The sequence below is a fragment of the Photinus pyralis genome, unplaced genomic scaffold, assembly GCF_008802855.1.
Source record: "Photinus pyralis isolate 1611_PpyrPB1 unplaced genomic scaffold, Ppyr1.3 Ppyr1.4_LG1, whole genome shotgun sequence".
Lineage (NCBI taxonomy): Eukaryota > Metazoa > Arthropoda > Insecta > Coleoptera > Lampyridae > Photinus > Photinus pyralis.
The window spans coordinates 39,385,043-39,406,101 of record NW_022170249.1 but is presented as its reverse complement, the minus strand read 5'-3'; the positions used below and the strand labels follow the sequence as shown (position 1 = coordinate 39,406,101).

The window sequence follows — 21,059 nt, the reverse complement described above, 5'->3', positions numbered from 1 at the left end:
CGCACAAAATATTTGTATGTAAAATAATAAGGAAGAACGGGGACCCTGTATAGATGAATTTGGCATCTACATTCTTTTAAATTGTTTTCACTTGAATTTGCGATTTAGCATGCTTGACAGTTCAATGGACATGGCAACCATTGTGGAAGAAAAAGGCATTAACAAGAAAACAGTGTTCAGTCTACATAAAAGCTTTAAATAAGCCTTAGAATTACATCAAATATCCGCTTATGTTTAAAAAAAAGTTAAACTACAAGGACTATTATTACTTTGAGAAAAGATAGCCTTTCGCGGATTACCGCGCAATTACGACTTGGCGTCCAGGAACCTAGGTTGTCAATAGGAACCAAATTTTATGAAATTAGTTTCCTGAATATCACAATCAAAAATGAACCACCCTGTATAATGTAAGTCAGTTTCTCACATTCTTTGGACATGTTGAAATAATGCAATTTGATTTAGCCTTTTATTAATAATAATCCCTTATTCATTTCCGGATTCACTTCCTAACGAGCGGCGGAAAAATGTAATAAAAATGGTAATACAGGGTGCCTAGTCTTTACTGCGCTGTAAATTGCACCCTTGCATATACATATACTATCAGCTTAGCATCAAAGTCCAAGTCTTGCGGGTAAGCGTTTTGAATTGAAAGGACTGTATAACATATTCAATGCTCAATAGTCGAGTTCTTTCCTGATGTGTATTGTGACACAGTATAAAAACCAGCAGACCAATATATAGAATATGAAAAAATGTTCAAAGATCGGGAAACGATCATAAAAGCAACTGTTTAGAATGTGGCAGGACTGGCAGTGTACTTTGTTGCGTACCAATATTGTTTATATTGTGAAAATTTAAAGCATGTGCAAAATTATGGGAAACATCTAAGGTATAGCACTGATATATATGTATCTACACTGGAACTTATTCCTTTTTAAACAATTCTGTTCTTGAAATAGTCGCAGTAATATAAAATATAGTTACTCTGGGCGAGCCTATAGGAAATGTCTATAAAACGCAACTACTTTTAAAATCATTTTCTCTATAAGTGGTTCTAAAACTATGAAGATAATGTAAGATAATGCTGTTCACATTTTAAAATAGTAATACATTTAGTCTGAAGTTCTCTAATAACCGTTTTTCCAATGTTTGTCTCATAATTGGTAAATGTTTAGATAGATAAGAGTTTTTTGTGAGCAATTTACTACCCTTGCGTTTTGAAATAAATGTGTACAATCGTCATTTTCGTAAAAAAACATCATAAAACTTCACTAGTGGACTTCTGATAGCTTGACATCTCCCTTACAAATTGCATCGACCATAAACAGAATTACTTTGTGTTTTACAATACAATAAGGACCTTTCTTATGATACATGATTCAGTAATTAATAAACGATTAGATTGGGTTTGTAAATTTGCACGGCATAGCCTAGAATAATGTGGACTGAAATAGAAAATTTTATTTATGAAAGTGCTACGGACTGAATTGTATAAACTTAATAGATGGTTTCTACACACTCCCTTCCGTTTTGAAAATGGCAATACATACAATTAATTCACAGTTTTGATCATATTTTATAAATTTACTACTTCGATAAAAATCAAAGTCGCACAGAATTCAATTGTCTGCTATCTTCTACGACACCTAGGTTGTTTTTTTGTTAAAATAATGAGCTTAGCTTAAAATACTTTGTAAGTATAAGTAAGAATAAAATAAGACGATAAAACAAGAACGAGTCTAAATATGCTAAGTCACAGCCTTATCTGTCAATAATAACCTATAAATGTTTATAACATAAAAATTTAACAAATCAATATAATAGTATGGTGCTATTACTCTGTTATGTGGATGCACATCGAATTAATGTTAAAATTGCCTCATAAATTTAAATTTTAAGCAAGAGTCTACAGTGCAAGAGATCATAACAAAATAACAGCACTCGAGTATTTGTATTATTTATTAATTTTTGTAACTTTCCAGCCTATGTGCATTATAGAATAATTCGTGACCAAAATAAACATTATAATACTTAGCTGGAATGCGATGGCCGATTCAAGCTTCATGTTCATTATTATTAATACTAATCAGTGCTTCCGTCTGTTCAGATTGCAACTCGGGCAACCTATAACTGCAATGTAACATTTAACGATTCATAAAACTAGAAGCAAACTTACCGCACAAATTTTGCTCGTCGACAAATATTGTGGTAGGCACAACGAAGTATATCAAAGACGGGGTCCCAGTTTTCGTAATGCGCGAGAATTGCAACCGATAAAAATGCTATTAGAATTGGAACTGTTCCTGCGTAAAAAAGACACGGGTACGAAACTTTTTTTAGCATGACATCTGCAAGCATTGTTAAAGGAATTGTTAAACTTATAGCTATCGTGGCAATTAATGACGAGGTTAAAAAACAGCCCCTACAAACAATAAAGTTAGATTACACCGTTGGTATTTCACTAACATACTAACCATAGCCATAACGCCTCCGACACTACAGTTCCTACTAATCCGTTTAAAATTAAAAAGAGCCATTGATGTTTTGTGGGCCATTCGAAATTTTCCCAATTGTTATAATGGAGAAGGAAAAATAATGGCCAGAGTAATATTAAATTAAATAGTCCAACGAAACCTAAAAGTGTAGATAGACTGTTATTGCTATTGGTGACATTTATCAACTTTTACTCATATTTTGGGTTATTAATATTTACGCAATCTTGACTGTTTTACACAGACATATTTATACCTTGGCTGAAGGACCGACCACATTTGCAACACTTTGCTATAATATGCCTTAATACTTTAAAAATGCGAATATATTTGTAACTTTTTGAAATGTATTTATTATACAACTCACACTGTATAATAGAATTGTATTAAAAAATGACCTTTTAAAGTATTGTAATATATGCTTACCAAAAAATAAAGGAATATCCATCTTGTCTTCATCATCGACTTTCCGCCTTAAAAATACCAAATACGTCGCATACGCAAACGCGCTTACTAAGGATAATGCAGCACCAAATGGAAAATGAGATTCTAACTTTAAATCGGATAAACTTACTAAGGCCTGAAAAACACTCATTTGATTATTAAGCGGCGAGCAATGATAGATTAGCTACCAAACCACTAATAGACATCGATACTGCCACCAACTTTGAAATGGTAAAACGATCGGCGTGGTTTGATGGAAATAACGCAGATAGTATAAGAGTAAATAGACTAGAACTGGAAGACAGTAGGTTCACCATCCCAGCTTCGGTTTTCGCCAAAGCCAGTTGGTAACTGTAGTTTGCCAAAAACCACTAAAATCAAAAAGTAAATCACACAATTTTAGTAAAAAAATGTGATTAGGCACCAAAATGCAAAATATAAACGCTATCCGCGCGACTTTATGCACTGGTAGCTTGGTGGCCGCTTTTCTAGCTACTTCGCCCGCACGAACGCTGGCTTGATACGAAAGTCTCGCCAGAAGAGCCTCGCCCGCTTCCGACTCGGCCATATGACGCACTTCCGCTAATTTATTGAAGCGTACGGAACGAATGGAAGAATCATCACTTTCAGTTCCCGAACTCCTATCGAAATGTTCTCTATCGAGCGTCTTGACAGGAACGTAAGTGGGGTTACTCTGTAAAATAATGTCTACGATTAGTGATGGCAATTTTTTTTAGTCGCCCGCGTTCGCGCTGGCAGTTCGTAGTTGACCGAAGATATTGACCAATGGAAAAAGAGTACCCATTTGGCGCGCAAATCAGTCAAACGATTACGAAGGTACAGATTATCATCGACTGACTTGATTTTAAAAATACATACTTAACTGGCTTAACTCCCATGTTTTTATATTCAAATCTGGAGTAAACATGGCGCAGTCAATAGGAAACATAGTCACACTGTTAGTAACATGTATACAGTGGATTTATACTGACAGTGTGGCCATACAGTGATCACAAATTATATGATGCACTTTAGTCCTGTGATATACATACAGTAAAGTTTGCACCATAGAGGATTTTTGTTTATTGATAACTAGGCCAGTCAAATTAGGAAAAATAGCGGAAATAATTGAAAGAAAGCTGAAAATTGGTATAGAGGTACATTAGGGCTTGTATTCGAACATACTAAAAGTCGGGACCAAAACTCGAGCCGAACTAATTTATAAACAAGTATAAATTTAATAAACGTCAAAGGCAAATAATGAAACGTGATCGCTGATTTTTTAGGTAATTCCAAGGCATATCTGTTTTATTGAAAAATGAACCTTTTTATTTTGTTAATTTCTACGGTTTTGAAAAACGGAAAATTATAAGTAATCGTATGAACAGATGCAGTATTTTTTTCTCTACAAAAACTTCTTTAGACTTTTGCTCTAAAATAATTAGGGGAGCTAGTAATTGACTATAAAGAAATTACCATTGACTCCTTGTGCTGCGTCGTGCTAAGCACCACCCTGTATAAGGCTGTTTAAGGATTCACTAGCATAAAATACCCCCAGCCAACAATTCCATACATTAACAGTGATTGTATTAACGAGAAATACAAAACACACATCTGTTGAGTGAGTACGATATGTCGTAAGTGTTTAATTTTAGATAAAACTGCCCTTCTCTTCACTGGTCAACATGCCCTAAAATGTCAACTATATCAATTTTTTAAACATATTCATGTTTAAAGCACGCGAGTGCTGAAAGTAATGCACCTACATCTGAAAAAAGATTATGCTCTATATTCAATGTGGAATATCGACGTAAATATCGAAAATACAAAAAAAGTGCATACCATCTTTTTTATACAAAATTTTATTATCTTTCTTTTTTATATGAAACTTTACTTGCTAGAATGGACGACTACCGAGATATCAGCGAAAAAGTGATTTGGAGTACCTTTTTTCCAAGATGGCGGCTCGAGCTCTAGGAGTTTCGGCCCCGACTTTTAGTATGTTCGAGTATAAGCCCTAATAATGTACCTCTATACCAATTTTCAGCTTTCTTTCAATTACTTCCCCTATTCGTGGAAATTTGATCTAATTTGACTGTACTAAACGTCGATAACTGCGTATTTTGTTATTATTCTTTAAGGGTTAGGTGGAAAAGCAATAGTAGGTAATAAACCTTCCCTTGTGATTTGTCCTTGTAACATTGTTGTTTTTTTGGCTGTACAGAAGATGTTGATCAGTTGACAAGATCAAATACACATACAATATTATTACTTATTAGGTACACCTAAAGTGTTTGCTAAGTTTGGCACTCTAGTTGATACCACTGGTATAACATACCTATTACACCAAACACAAAATTAAATCTTTACAGTAGGGTAAATACAATCAAAAGCAGTGTAATTGCAACGACCTGTCTACCCCTAAAAGCATTGCATGACATGCAACCCACCAACCCAATTTTCCGCTTTTCTGAAAGCTATACCATATGCTTACTACTGCTACTGTAGCTTACTGAGAATATAACTTCCGAGATAACTTCTACGTAGTATTATAATTACATTGAGAAACAGAGCAAAGTAAACATATGCAAATGATTCACATAGCAATTTAACATAACAAGACCGGGGGAAAGTTGCATGCCTCCTTATTCTATTACGTACCAAACTAGAAACAGAATCCGAATAAAAATTCTCGTCTTCTTGATTGGGATCAATAAACTGAAAAAATGAAGGTAGCAAATAAACCTACTTTGCAGTTTTACAGCTACTTACCATATAATTGTTAGGCTTACTAGTACAGTGCTCTCGCCACGGTGGCCAAAAACAGAAGCCTAATAAGTACAAAGTAAACATCGAAGTTTTAACATATGTACTAAAAAATGGTTTTTCAAATGCTTCATTATGGTAAATATACTAGAAAGAAATGTGAACTGTGAGCTTATGGGACCACTGACAAATACCTTACCTTTGTAAGTTCGGAGGAAGACACCCAAATAATATCAACCAGTAATAAAACAAACAGTCCGAGCACAAGACGTTGTGTCTTCGTTAGTACAGAACTAAAACTAACTTCTTCCATGGTACAAAATTACATAATTTACAACAAACTTATCTAAATAAATGAGTAGGTGACAAGTAACAATAAAAACCCGCACATAATCCCTTCTTACTAAACATAATTCCTAAACTTTTTTTTGGCGAAAATAATTACTTATAGCGTGGAACCCATAGAAAATAAAGCAAGCCTCTTATTATAGCAACTACGCGAACAGTAAACAACAAATTAACGGGTCATTAGATAAATCTATGTTTGACAATTAGCAGCCATCTGACAGCTATGACGTCAATCTCGTTGCTACGCAACGTGGCGGTATACAAAACCACAAATCATTATCCATAACAATTTTCAATAAACCTGTAAGGTGAAAAAAAGGTGGATTTTATAATGAGTTATGTGGCAAACGGGAAGCAGGTTACTTCAGTTGGTGTGCTCGCAAATTTCGACGTCGACGTCGCGACACTCATGTTCGATTGTTTTAGGGAAAGATAAGAAAATGGCAACCGCGACTTTTGATTCCAATCCATTAGAGCAGTTGAACTGGCTAATTCATTTGTATTACGTTCGAGGAGAAATTGCTAAATGTAAGGAACTGATAAAGAGACAAATAAAAATGAGTAGCGGCAAACACGAATATGCCTTTTTTAAACAAGTACGTAGATCACTTTAATGTAATAATGCACATTGCACCTAATCGGTTTGTTATTCTGTAGGTACTTATGTTGTATTTACATATAAAACTGGCAACGTAGCACTCGTAAAAAGTTTTGAACAGTGCCATCTGCCCCATCGAAAAAGATTGAATACAATATGAAATGAATCACGAAAGGTTACACCCCAACTTAGCGCTCGAGGCAAATCAAATCGGACCTTTTTTCTTAATTTTATAACTAACGAATTAATTTCTAGTTTTTCCTTTCTTTCTTGGTTTAAAATGGTGCCCATAAAAAAATAAGAATGTAGTAGCATAGTATAAGTATCTTTCGTCAGGAAAGATTGCCGGTCCACAGCACACCTTGTGTGGATCTACAATCTATGTTTTTCTTAAGATGCGAGCGACTTCCGGAATAGGATCGTGTCAATGTTGAACGAAAAGTCTTTTTGGCCTTATACAGTGTTTAGTGTGCTGAAGATCTGAAATCATGCCTTCGGAAAGTGATTGGAAGGGTGCACACCACTTTTTGGATAAATGTATATCTTGCTAAAACTGATACATGTTCAAAGATTACGGTAGTTGTTGCTTTTCGTTGCAAGCCGTGTTCCTACATAGGTATATAGCTTCGCAGCTAGAAAGATAAGAACGAGAACTTCCAACGGATAATGTATAGCTCGTTGGGAGGCTCGTTGTATAGCTACGAGTGCTATTTGAGTTTTGTTACGTCAACATCGGTATAGAAATTGCTAAGAGTTTAATTTTTATACAAACCTAAAGCTTAATTGAAAATTAAAAAAAAATCTTATACGAACCCAAAAAGGATTTGCATTGCTATTTAAAAAAATCAAAATAATGTTGGCTGCGCTTTTGTTTTTCATAAGAATAACAAATGTCCATCAGTTTATAACGCCCAATAAAACATTCTAAACAGCGTTTTTTAAACCGTTTTCCGGCAGAATCAGTATTAACAGTAGGTAATATATATCTACGATATTCCATACTTTGCAGACAGTATGTGTAGCTTAACTTCCCCCAACGAGTTACTTTCCCATGAGCTGTTCTGGCGATCGATTATACTGCAAAATGATGATATTATTACTTTTTTCATAGTATTTGGAAGCGGAGTCAATGCTTTTATCTTGCTTTTTATTTAGTGGCAGTGCCGTTTAAAAAAATAGAATTGTTGTGCACATGGTACTCACATATAATAATTTGCAAGACATATCATTAACGAATAACTTGTCTGCTATTTCAGGGTGTTATTTTACGAGAAGAAGATAAAATTCAGGAAGCGTTGGAATCATTTCAGATGTGTCATAAACTCAACTGCGACAATGCTGATAATATTAAAGAAGTTGCTAAATGTTTGTAAGTATATAGGTACGAAGTATACAAGGTGGAACAATTAAGCATTTCAATTAAAAAATGTCAGTGCTAGAGGTTACAAAAAAATTCTAGATTAGACCCTCATCTAGAAAAAACTTGCGTGCACCAAAAACTTAATACCGGGTGTGGTGTGACCCAACAGTGACCAACACCAACTTATCTTATTTTACCTAAATACAGTCCCCTGTATATTATTCAATTTTTGGATCCGTCAGAACACTGTAGAATATTTGATGTAAAATGTCCTGTACATATTTCCAACTGTTTCAGAAATATTTAGTGTTTTCAGATGTACTTATTGAAAAATTAACATGAAAAAAATGAAATTACTTATTTGATTACAGAAATTGGCTACAACAAACTCAATACTTAAGTATATACCTATTTCCTTTAGCAAATTGTTGTGTGACGGCATGACAGAAGTTGTTAATGTAATATTTCAAATTTCGAAATGACATGTTTCTACCGTCAGTCATTTTTATTGATTGTTGGCAGCTGCCTTGATTAGAACGGATACAATAAAAAAAAATAAAATCTCAAACAAAATGATACACTGGAGCGATGGACTGTAAATTAGGTTTTAAATACTGACTTACATACTACCTACCATTTGTATCTTGTATTTATAAACGAATACAATAATAGTACATGCTGATATTTCAACTGAAGAACTAAACTACTAATATAAAAAACAATAATCCGATACAACTAAATAACGAACGATCCTTGAGATCAATACATCATTTTTACAACATACCTTAAGGGGTTGATTTTGTCTCACCAGATCGGCATAGCTTGTAAAACACATTTTTTGGATCGGCATTAGATTTACTTTTATTCGAGTTGCCTACATACAAAACTTCATTAAAATATCTGAACAAATAAAAAAATTGGGATTGTGCAAATACAACAGTTGGGTCAATTCCATTTCCAATTACAAAGAGTTAACAGCCGAACGCATAATTTCGCGCGTCTTAATTTGCAGGAATAATAAAGCGCATACAAAAATCTGTAACTCCTAGCATTGAATAATAAATCTTATTATTCAATGCTCCTAGCTTTAATTTATTAAGTCCGTCTCTGACCAACGCCCTCATCTGTTCCATTAATTCATATCAGACCATACACATATTCATCTAGGATTATAGCTACTTGCAAATATTATCTCTATTTCAATTAATTAATGTTAATTGATAAGAATTTATCTGCAGTATTCCAATAGGTAGTAGTTTGCACTGAATCTTCTAAACAGCACATTTCTTCTTAACTTGGTAACTGGTGTCAACAATCTTGCACCTTTCCTAACTGGAATGCATGAATTTCATTCACCGACCAACTTGTACTCCTTTTTACAAAGTATGTTACGTTTTACTATACAATGAAAGAGTTTTAACTGTCCCCGAGCGCTTTCTTTACAAGTTAAATATTCATTCCTTAAGAACAACATAAAAGTCATGCTAGAAACTTCATTTTTTGGCCTTTATTGTTTTATGCCCGTATTCGCCGATTTACCTAAGAGATCTTAAGTATTAAAGCCGGCTTTGAAAGCGATTGTTATGCATCGAGACAAAAATAATTCGGTTTAACTAAGCCCGATGGCAATTTGGCAACAATTATCTCGATAGAACGGCGACGGGGATCTTTTACTTCAAAAGCTGCTTATATGCATGGCTAGTCTGCTTACATTTACTGCTTTCCGTTTGAGTGAAAGAGGAGCTCTAAGCTGTACCGTGCACGATGCCCTGTGTTCCTTTTAAGAAAGCTTCGAGCTCTGACGCGCCCGAAATTGGATTTCCCTTGTCTCCTCAAGCACCACCTATTTGCTTGTTCCTTGGAATATTTTGTGGTTATTTACGTACTGTGAATGTCAATTCAAATGTGCGCAAAATGATAAACTTGCAAAATGAACTGCTCCGGACGAACTACACCAGAGCTTCACGCACTAAAATGAAAGCAGTAATTATTGGCAGGATACGGTAGTAGTTGTCGACAATGTTCCCTGTGATTTCACATTGAATAAAGTCGTGAATGAAACTAAACTGCCGCGACGTTGCTAAGACTCGGACCATAGTCCTCCCTGCTAAAACCACTGGAACCAAATGACCCTAAATCGAAACGATTGTGAAAAATTGTCTTCGAGTACCAAATGTTAACAAATGCCAAATTCTTCATTTCACACATAATTACTGTACATCAGAAATTTCCGAAATGAGCAACCTGGGAATAAAACATATTTTAGATAAAAGGCTTGTTTCAATTTATAGCATACTGGGAAATGTATGACAGTTTCGAGGTATTCTTTTATAACACAATATACGATTGATCATAGACATAATGAACGATTCAAGTATATAATAAGATCAATATGTTGTCGATCATGCCTCGCTCATATTATATAATACCACGGTCGTTCAGAATTTGAAATATAATTTCTGAAAGAAAAATGTTTTTCTCTGAAATAGAATTCATCTTTTCTGAAATTAAGTTATATAGCCTAATATACATTTGCTATGTTCTAAATCCAAATTGACTAAACTGAAATTCAATTGCTGTCTTTTGAAATTGAAATGGTACAATCTGAAATACTTAAATGTGATCTGATACTTTCGGAATCAAAGCTGGAAAACGTCTAGTACATTATACATAAAGTGGATATTTATCGTCGAAAGACTCATACCAGCAAATGTACATTTAATAATGCATGTTTGTAATAATAACACGTTTTATTAATATTTAAGATACCTATTGCGAAAGTACAGGATTGCGCTAGAAGCATATTTGGAAGCAGAAAGAATTTCAACTAAACCCGATTGGGAGATTTATCACAACATTGGTAAGTAACATATCGTATACGGTAACACTATTGGGTTGTGAAAGGCACCAAGTTCAAAAGAACCTGAAATGTTAACGAAAAATATTTTGGAACTTTAAAAACACGATCAATTTACATAAAAAAATGTCATGCCTAAGTAACCCTTTCGTATACAGAGTTAACTAAACGGAAATAAACGAACGAAATAGTCAGAAATCGAAATAATATCGATAGCCACAGTACTCCGACTAAACTTTTTCGTAAACGTGAAAACACGCCTCCACTTACTTCGACTTATCGTTCACTTTTATCACGACGTAAAGGAAATTCTTTAAATACTCTCTAGCTTTCTTCTACACAACTTGACAATTAAACAAGACAGATTGTCTTTTCAAATACGCTCAAATACGCCAATTAACATCTGCTAATTTCGGCGATCTTATCTTGAAACTGATTAACCTACGTAGCGATAACGCTCTTATCGCAATGACCGGAATAAAAAAATAGGACAAATGGACAGATGGGATAGATAGAGGAAAAGGGGAAAACATGTTAGTCAACTTATATACGTAACTAAAAGAAATCATAACGTCAGAAATACAACTCAGAATGAAGGAGTTTCTGTCTCGACAGGATGACGAATGTAGATGCACGAAATTAAGAACCCAACCACAGTAAGTAGCAAGGCAGCGTAGCGTTTGGTCCCAATGGATGTAATTCAGAAAATTTCTCGTTTAATTGATACGATAATATATTTATAAAAGTAGCGAGATCCGACAGTCATTTTTCAGATCTCCGCGTCTATTCACGAAAGCGAAAACCTTTTGTAAACAAATAGTGTTTGTGCAAATACGCAATGTTCAATACTTCATTATTGTTCTGATTTTTCCAGGGCAATGCTGGGTCTCCTTGGGAGAAAACGCTAAAGCCAAAGAGTATACGAAGAAGGCAGTACAGTTAGGAAAACAGGAATGCTCGTACACGCTCCTAATCAAAATATTGATATCGGAAGGAGATTTGCAAACAGCTATCAATGTCAGCAATGCAGCTTTAGAGTAAGATTCGTTGTCTCCCGTATAAAATAGTGATGATAACGAAAATCTCTAATTAAATTAGGTCTTGTCCCGATAGCACGTCGATGCTAACGCAATCTGGCCTTCTTCACCTGAAGTTGGGGCAAGTCCAGCCGGCATTTCAATGTTTGAGTTCAGCCGTAGCTTTGAATCCCAGTTGTTCAGAGGCGCTTTTGGGTATTGGATGCATCACTCAGGTAAATGTGGGTAACTTGTTTTTGGTTAGTCTACTGTTAGCCACGTTGCTTTTTATTTTGTTGAATATTTTTGACCATGGTCAAATTAAAGAAAAGATTAAAGCAATAAAGAGTTATTATTAAGCTTTAAAGAAAGCTAGAAATTTCCGATTACTTCCGAAGATATAACAGAAAAACCGAAATTTGCCAATTTCGTTTTGTTGTTTTCTTGATTGAACAGATATAAAAAGATAAAACATTTTCTCATTGCCACTTTTTTAGCTGTACAAGACACCGTTGACAGATTTTTGATACAACGTTTCGAATCGGCTGAAAGGTTTATGAATAATTGATAAAAAACCGATTAAAAAAAAAAACTTTTACACACAATTGAAGACTTTGGAAATGTTACGCGCTAGATGATGATTCTTTAACTTGTCCTTATTGTTCTTTGTGTAATTCCATTGTTCACAATTAAATAGACGACGATTTCTTAAATTAGCCTTATTGTTGGTTGTATCATTGCACTGATCACATTTAAAATTCTTCAAAGTAACGTGATAAAATCAAAAATGAACGTTTTAAACTATCCTTGTTTAAAGAACAAAGTGCAATCAAACAAAATGGTGGTTTTATTCCACCAATAATAATTACACCTATCGGGAATAGTGTTTGTAGTAAATGCGCGGTGGAGTGCAGAACGAGTTGATGAGAATTGGACAGTTTTGCTTGCAAAGAAAAGAGATATAGTATCTACAAACGAGAGGGAAATAACGAGTTCACTTTTTTAACGAGAAAAACAGAACAAAACGGATTTTGCAAAGGAATTTCAGTAATAGGTAAGTACATCGTCGATATAAACAATCAGATGGTAGGATGAAAATCTGAAGAAAGTAATTAAAAGTTCAAAAAGAACTAGATGTTCGCACAAACGAGTTATTTATTGGCAATCTTAATCGGCAAGATGAAATGAAAAGGGGGAATATTAGATGCGAATATTTAAAAGTGCAGAACGTAGGTTTAAAACTCCAATCGAAACTTAATTAATGGGACTTTTGTGAGAACTTTGAAAAAAGTTGAATTTCACAGGGATTTACAAACATCAGGCATGTGGGTGAAAGACTTTGGTGAAAGAGGTGGGATGAGAAAAACATTTTCAATTGACGTCAATAAGAGCAAACAAGTTAAAAAGTAATCGTAAACGATTTACATAAAGCGCATTTCCACTTGCATTCATTTCCCATTTGTAAGATGCAACTTCTATTAAAATCGTAAAAATCCGTCCACAAATATGAAAGATAACGTTGCACATGAGCAATCCATTTTTGACATGCTATTTCAATTTCATTGCTTTTCTAAATAAGAAAGTTGGAACTGCGCATGCGCAAACCTAAATTTGGAAACTAATGTTAGATTTTCCTTTGTTCCAAGCGCCAAAGTATCAAATTTCATTTAAATGCTTCCATAAATAAAAAAGTTGACACTGCGCATGCGCAAAACCAAATTTTGAAACTGGCGTTAGATTTTTCCTTTATTCCAAGTGCCTATGTATCACATTTCATTTAAATTCTTCCATAAATAAAAAAGTTGGCACTGTGCATGCGCAAAACCAAATTTTGAAATTGGCGTTTGATTTTCCTTTATCCCAAGTGCCTATGTATCAAATTTCGTTTAAATTCTTCCATAAATAAAAAAGTTCGCACTGCGCATGCGCAAAACCAAATTTTGAAATTGGCGTTTGATTTTCCTTTATCCCAAGTGCCTATGTATCAAATTTCGTTTAAATTCTTCAATAAATAAAAAAGTTGGCACTGCGCATGCGCAAAACCAAATTTTGAAATTGGCGTTTGATTTTCCTTTATCCCAAATGCCTATGTATCAAATTTCGTTTAAATTCTTCCATAAATAAAAAAGTTGGCACTGCGCATGCGCAAAACAAAATTTTGAAATTGGCGTTTGATTTTCCTTTATCCCAAGTGCCTATGTATCAAATTTCGTTTAAATTCTTCCATAAATAAAAAGTTGGCACTGCGCATGCGCAAAACCAAATTTTGAAACTGGCGTTAGATTTTCCTTTATTCCAAGTGCCTATGTATCAAATTTCATTAAAATACTTTTATAAGAAAAAAGTTTGCAATTCGGTTTATGAATGGTCGCGATGCGAAAAGGGCACTGTGAATTTTGAATCGATTCGACTCAACTTTTGGCATTGCGTATTATATGGCTAAGGCTATGCCCATATTGAATTTTATGCAATTCAGTTCATAACTAACGGAGATGTAAAAGCGATCGGACATTTCTAAACAAAGTTATCGTTCACACGGACAGATAGAGGGACAGACAGGCACAGGAACAGACGGACAGACCAACAGACAGACGACAGACAACAATACAAAATTATAAATAATCTGTAGGATGGTTAATGAACGGCAAAAGTGTAAAATTATGGAACATGTAAAAACGGTTTGTTGGTTTTTTTACAATAATTTTTTTAGTAATAAACGCAGAAAAAATTCCTTCCTTGGTACAAGACTCGACACCATAACGAACCAAATAGCGAAAAAAGTAGAACAATAGCTCTTAAGATAAAGAACTTGTAGCCTCGCAAAACGAGCGGACTGACGGACAAAGTGGCCACAATAGCGCATTTTTTTTTATTTTTGTGGAAATGCGCTAAAATGGATTAATGTAGGGAGAGGATACCGTATATTATTGTATATATATTTATACGAATGAGATTAAAAAACAACGTATAATAAAATTGAAATTGATAAAGTTGACAAGTTGTATTACTGTAGACCAGGACAGTGCATACCTTCCTTTTTGTTGGTTAATATGGAAAACACCTTAAGGGGTGGTTTTTCTTTTCTCAGAAAATAAAAAAAAATGCCCTTAGAGATCTTTTCTCAAGATTGTACAATTACAGACTGAGTTAGGTAGTAGTATATGTACCAACTATTTAATAAATTAAAACAACTTTTAGAATTATAAAAAAGATTCACTTGTAGTGGTTTAATGATTTTTTTTCAGGGACTGTGCGTGTTCAGTAGCGCTAATCTGTTTTTGCATTGAGGTTTATTCTAGTGAAAAAATATGTAAAGATTTAGTTACTTACCTACCCCTTTGTTCTGCGTTTAATTAACCTTATACTTTTTTGAACAACGAAGGTCAAGAAAGCTTGAAATAGAACATAAGTATAATCAGTTCCTAGTTTTAACAGTTAACACCAGCTACAAACAAATAAAAAGGCGCTTGGAGGGCTAGGCACAGGTTAATAACCTATTAGCCTCCACATACATATAGATACGACTGAAAATGAGACGAATGACCCCAGCGACGGACCTATGGGGGGGCAAGGGGGGGCAGGCTGCCCCTCCAATACTTAACTAGTTGGCAATTTTGACAAGAGTTGGTAATTTTCATTACCAGTTGGCGAATGCCGCGAAAGTAGGTAAATCGTAAATGTAATAAATCGACCATTGAAGGAATGAGGAATTGCGGCAAAATCTATAAAAAAAGACTCTTTAATAGGAAAGTCACTTCCTTCTTCAACACAAGGTTGGTATTTTGGTAATGCTTTTAATTAGTATTAGAGACCGTATACTGATATCCTACATTTTCTACATGATTTATTAGACTTGAAAATACCACTTAATTCTTAATAGATACTTCCCGTTTGAGTTGGAAATTTTTCAGTTGAGTTGGTAAAAAGTCATGTCTGCCCCCCCCAATTTTTTTGTCTAGGTCTGTCCCTGGAGTGACCTAACCTATGGGTTCCTTCCCCACCACAGTGGTGTAGTCGTCCAAAACCGCACTGTTACTCCAATATGATGCATACCTCCCCAAATTACTCAGAAACGTTGTGGAAGGTAAAACAACTGTTTTAGTTGCAACCTGTCAATACGTAATATCAGAGATTAACTACTGTGGTAATATCCATGGACTAATAATATTACCTACAGATTTCATTGGAAATATCGAACTATTTTAACTGTAGCCTTTCCAGACATTGTTTTCATCCAGACATATCGCATCATTTTTATCAGTAGGATTACCCTTTCCATACTTTGACCTACGTTTCTATGGGGTTGTGGTCAAGATGATTCAGACTTCAGAAATTTCGTTTAGCTACCTAATCTATGACTTTTATTAAAAAATATTTTTAAAATTGAGACCAAAACCAGCCCTGTACGTTCGATACTTACCAAGATACAGCTCTACAAACATTTACAATAATTTCAAATTTTTAATTTTTTTCAAAAAAGTAAAATTTTAAAGTGTGCTCAACTTTCGACCCCAATGTCAAGCAAAATAGTCACGAGAAAAGATGCTGCGGTAAATGTAATTAGCTTTTATTTAAGCACGTCTGTAGACCGGTATACAGGGTGTCAACGAATCTATTAAGCTGGATTCACATGCATACGAAATCCGACGATACTGTAATCCGAAAGGCGTATGATTGGTCAACAATTTCAAATGTGCTTGCCATTTGAAATTGAGAGAATCAAAATTTAATTAACCGTTACTTATTGCAGGCACACGAGGAGTATGAAGTTGCTCTATCGAAATATAAAATCGCTGTCCAGATAAATCCAGATTCAATCGCTTTATGGAACAACATTGGGATGTGCTTTTTCGCGAAGCAAAAGTATGTGGCGGTGAGTACTTTTAACCTTTCTAGATGTTAGTTTTCAAGGCCTCTGCATCATCGGCGAGATTCGTGGACTCCAAAAGCCTAGGTACGTTGCTCTGTATAATACTTTATGATTTCTCATGGTAACATGTGCCAGGATTTTGAAAATGAGACACTATGATAGAAGGAACGTGGATATAGTTGAATTTCTGATTTTCCACAGTTTTATCGGAACATTTTGCCTCCAAAATTAAGAACAATTCAACCACGTAACTAATATTTTTCCAGGCCATCAGCTGCCTGAAACGAGCACTTTGGATATCTCCATTAAACTGGAAAGTCCTGCTGAATTTGGGATTGGTGCACTTGTCAACCAGCCAACCCGCATCCGCTTTCAACTTTTTATGCGCCGCTGTTAATTTGCGACCGGACGCTGCTCTACCATTTCTTGCTTTGGGATGTAAGGATTTTCGTTGAAAAATTAGAAACCTAAACCTATTTATATTTAGGCGCATTATTTGAATTGAAAGATCCCGAGAATGCGGTAAAAGCCTTTCAGCAAGCGGAGCTCCTATCAAAGAACGATTACAACACAATGCTGAACACCGTTCTTGCCCTACTGACAGTTGGACAATACGAACAAGCTTCAACCGTTTTAGAAAAGTTTAAACGGGTTTCAGAGGGCGACAGTCAAATAGATAAACAAGTTTGTACCTGATGCTAACTATACTAATGAATGTCTATTACCTAAGTATTAAATCGTTTGCAGGTTACCAATTTGAGCAACAATTTAGAAAGTGCACTTAAAAAACTGATGATACGAAACGAATTAGAAGAACTAAGTGAATCGTTAGTTGGAGATGCCTTGGTTCCTAATGCGAAGCAAGAGAAGGACAGCGAGAAATCGTCCGAAAAGGCGATCAACGAAACGGAAAATTTAAGAAAATTGGAAAGTGATGAAGTCTGAATGATCTCACATTTTCTGTCTGTATAATTTACGACTTATGGATAAATAAATAAAGTAAATCCCAGTTATTTCTATACAAATTTTGTGCTCTAGTGGTTTATATTACCCTTCTCACAAATTTCAGAAAATGTAGAGTGATCTGCAGTCAGTTTGATCACATACGGCTACGACTACGACCAAGGCAAATTTTGGTTACGGCTGGATATCTTGGTAGAGCAGCTTCGACAAAAACCAATAATAAAATGACGCTAGAATATTATTAAATATAAGTAGGTATAATTTGCACGAAATTTCTATCTAACGATCATTTTGGTCCAGAGAAACCACATCTATATATTATGATCTATACCTATATCAACTATTACATTAGAAGTAGATCTCGCAAGCCTGTACATTGCTGAGCGGTCCGTCCGGAAATCTACAGCGCTTTGCTTCTTAGTTGTGACGCGGCCTGCTTGTTAAGATCGCGACCGCCCGATGGCGCCCAGCCCGACCCTGCACGGAATAGAGAAAAACAAAATTTTTTTACTTTGCCTATTATAAATATCTGTTATGCATTAAGTCCGTGGTAAATAAATAATGTGATATTTGCATATCTAAAACTTAATTTGGGTAGCTTTATGACAAGAAACATTGGGAACGTTGGCCTCAGATAAAGCGCTACTTTTAAATATCCCATAATATTAAAATCGATACATTACCTGAATTATACCTTTATAGTTATTTATGGTATAAGTGTGTTATATTACAAATAAGTTACGCGAGAAAAAAGTAAGCCCACGAGGCCGTCAGGCCGAGTGGGGTTATTTTCTCAAGTGACTTATTTGTAATTAACACACGTGCACCATACAAAACTTTATCCAACACCTCCTCAAGCTGGTTTAAAACGTGGAAATCTTAAAAACTGCGTGTTCCGCGAAAAGCTAGAGTGCATGGAATACAAAAGCAATAATTCGTTGCTATGGGGAATATAAACAACAAAAAATTTAGTCAGAAAATTTATATGGATTTACTTATGGTTCCTGTACTTTATCTTGCTAGTGAGTTATTTTACGTCCATAACTCATTAGTGGGTTATATTATACCTTACTCGTTTAATTTCGTCATGATAATGACTGGATAACATAGAGGTGTTGGATAAAATCAATAAATCCTGTCTAATGCAAATAATACATCGTCTGATTTATGTACGATGCAAATATGAGGCATTTTTTTCTTACGATGGCAATAATGGTCGAATCAGAAAATATACATAATATATAATAAAATAAAAATATTACTTTATTGAAAATCTTGATAACTCGATGTGCAATTGCTTTTCTGATGCTAATTCAGAGCGGTCGTATCCTGCAATTCTCGATGACTGGTAAGGTTTTCTGGGTAATAATATATATCGTCTGATCTCTTCGTCAACCGGAAATACCTTTTACAGATGATCGTGTACTGAAGATCTTAAGAAATGATCGGAGAGCTCCTATAACTGCGCGCGCAAACTGACACAGGTTCAAGAACTGCGGTTGTACGATTAGAAATGCTGACAGCAGAAACTCATTACGCACATTGCATATACTAAGTCTGTCATTTTTCTTTTTGCAAATCAATAAAATATTTAGAAGTTAATCTGGAAACTACATACTGAATATATGTTAAACAGGTGCAATAAAGGACTAAATTTCATGAAATCTATCTCCAAAACCTGGTGGGGAGCAGATGTCGCCAGCTCTTTATTATTTTATCGGTCTTACATTAGATCAATGTTAGATTATGGATGCATACTTTATGGGTCGGCAAGTAAACATCTGTTGAATAAAATTAAAATTTTTGTAAGCACTGTTCTGCGAATTTGTTTAGGTGCAATGAAATCCACCCCTATCACACCACTGTATGTAGAGGCCCTCGAACCACAACTAGATTTAAGAAGAGAATATCTAAGTTCGAAATTTCTTATTAAAATTCAATGTCAAAACCCTACATTGTACAATAGTATTTGTTTCCTTAATGAACAAGATTTATCAAACAAACTCACCACCGCTTTGCTCGGCTTTTCGTTCTATTAATGAGGAAGGTGTTTCGGTAAACCACACAAATACCTGGGAACTGGGAGACTATTTCTCCTTTTTCAAAAATGTTAACGTTACTGAACCCAATGACTCTGAAAACCCTAAAATAAGCCAAAACATTTTAAAATCCATTCTAGATAATTGGCCTGTATGATAAATGAATGAATGATAAATGAATTATTTAATGTGAATAAAGAAATACACTTCTTATGGGTTAAACCCCTTATAGGACTTAAAGATAACGAACATTAGATCAACTAGCAAAAAAAGCTATTACGCAAGGTTCCACAACGGACTATAAACTTGGTATTCCCGATGTTTACGCATACTTAAAAAAGAAAAATAAGGAGAGCCGTAAAAGTTCCTGGAATAACTTCCGTGCCACTTCCAGTACGCAATATTCCATAATACAACCTGGCGACCCAAACGAGTACTGGTTCAAAAATATACAGGTTCCCCTGAAGTATATAACGACTATTATTAGAATGAGGTTTGGACATGCGTGCCAACTTTGTAGAGAAACAAGTGATCTAAACCATAATCTTTTTTAACTGTACAAAATATAGACAACAATCCGAAAACTTAATCGATAAATTAATTAAAGAAAATCTCTTCCCTCCTCATAATATATGCTCCTTATTAGCGCTAAATAGAAATGAAATGAATGCTTGTTCGAATTTATTTGTGAAACGAAAGTATTCCTGTGAGTTCCCTTGGTCTTGTACCTCTGTTACTATCCTACTTGTGGTAAGCCTTGTAACAAAAACAAAAAAAAATGTCTTGATGGGTCCCTTGACGAGAAGCGTGTGACCTCTTTCATTATCCTTTTTCTCCAATTAAATTAATACATACATATTGAAGCTGGTTGAATATGCTTTGCATCAAACCATTAAAAAAAAACTCTGCCATCAATTTATATCCTAGCTAGAATGTGTCCTATACGCTAAATGCAACCAAGCGGCGTTCCAAACGCACTCCAGCTATTCATAATCATAATACGAGGCATAAAGACAACATACAAAAATATGATTATTTAGTAAAACTACTGTCAGTTTCTCCGTGATTTAGTTCTAACCTTAGGGACTTTTCTCATTTCGAAAAGAAGCTCAAAACTCATAGTTGATCCTAGCGGTTAAAAAGTACTGGTTCAAAATTAGTTACTTACAGTACAAATTAGTACAAAATGAGTATAAAACTATGGCACGAACATTTGCAATTTAATTCACTCCATTATATGTGCTACACCTTCTTTGTTTGCAAAATGTTATGCATTTCATAAAAAGCAATGGATCGAATAGAAATT

General features: G+C 34.7%; 2 protein-coding genes across 8 annotated transcripts; one reads left to right on the top strand and one right to left on the bottom strand.

Moving 5' to 3' along the window:
* Nucleotides 1-1,441: 1,441 nt before the first annotated feature.
* Nucleotides 1,442-6,288, bottom strand: LOC116170870 (solute carrier family 35 member F5). Of its 2 annotated transcripts, none has more exons than XM_031487422.1 (9): nucleotides 5,902-6,288; nucleotides 5,709-5,849; nucleotides 5,598-5,654; nucleotides 3,361-3,630; nucleotides 3,125-3,307; nucleotides 2,919-3,072; nucleotides 2,475-2,634; nucleotides 2,177-2,422; nucleotides 1,442-2,124 (listed from the first exon to the last, which is right to left on the bottom strand). In XM_031487422.1, exons 1-9 carry the CDS (start codon nucleotides 6,013-6,015, stop codon nucleotides 2,055-2,057), a joined length of 1,395 nt encoding a protein of 464 aa, XP_031343282.1. In that variant the 5' UTR covers nucleotides 6,016-6,288; the 3' UTR covers nucleotides 1,442-2,054. The 2 variants fall into 2 exon arrangements, with proteins under 2 accessions (XP_031343282.1, XP_031343275.1); XM_031487415.1 differs by having other exon boundaries at nucleotides 1,442-2,130; nucleotides 5,902-6,287.
* Nucleotides 6,284-17,760, top strand: LOC116170835 (Bardet-Biedl syndrome 4 protein homolog). Of its 6 annotated transcripts, none has more exons than XM_031487365.1 (10): nucleotides 6,284-6,421; nucleotides 6,477-6,646; nucleotides 7,905-8,017; nucleotides 10,774-10,868; nucleotides 11,740-11,902; nucleotides 11,964-12,117; nucleotides 16,632-16,754; nucleotides 17,018-17,189; nucleotides 17,239-17,435; nucleotides 17,499-17,760. In XM_031487365.1, the coding sequence occupies exons 1-10, from the start codon at nucleotides 6,382-6,384 to the stop codon at nucleotides 17,694-17,696; spliced, it is 1,425 nt and encodes a 474-aa protein (XP_031343225.1). In that variant the 5' UTR covers nucleotides 6,284-6,381; the 3' UTR covers nucleotides 17,697-17,760. The 6 variants fall into 6 exon arrangements, with proteins under 6 accessions (XP_031343225.1, XP_031343231.1, XP_031343237.1 ...); XM_031487371.1 differs by having other exon boundaries at nucleotides 6,298-6,417; XM_031487377.1 differs by having other exon boundaries at nucleotides 6,398-6,421; nucleotides 6,477-6,578.
* Nucleotides 17,761-21,059: the final 3,299 nt, after the last annotated feature.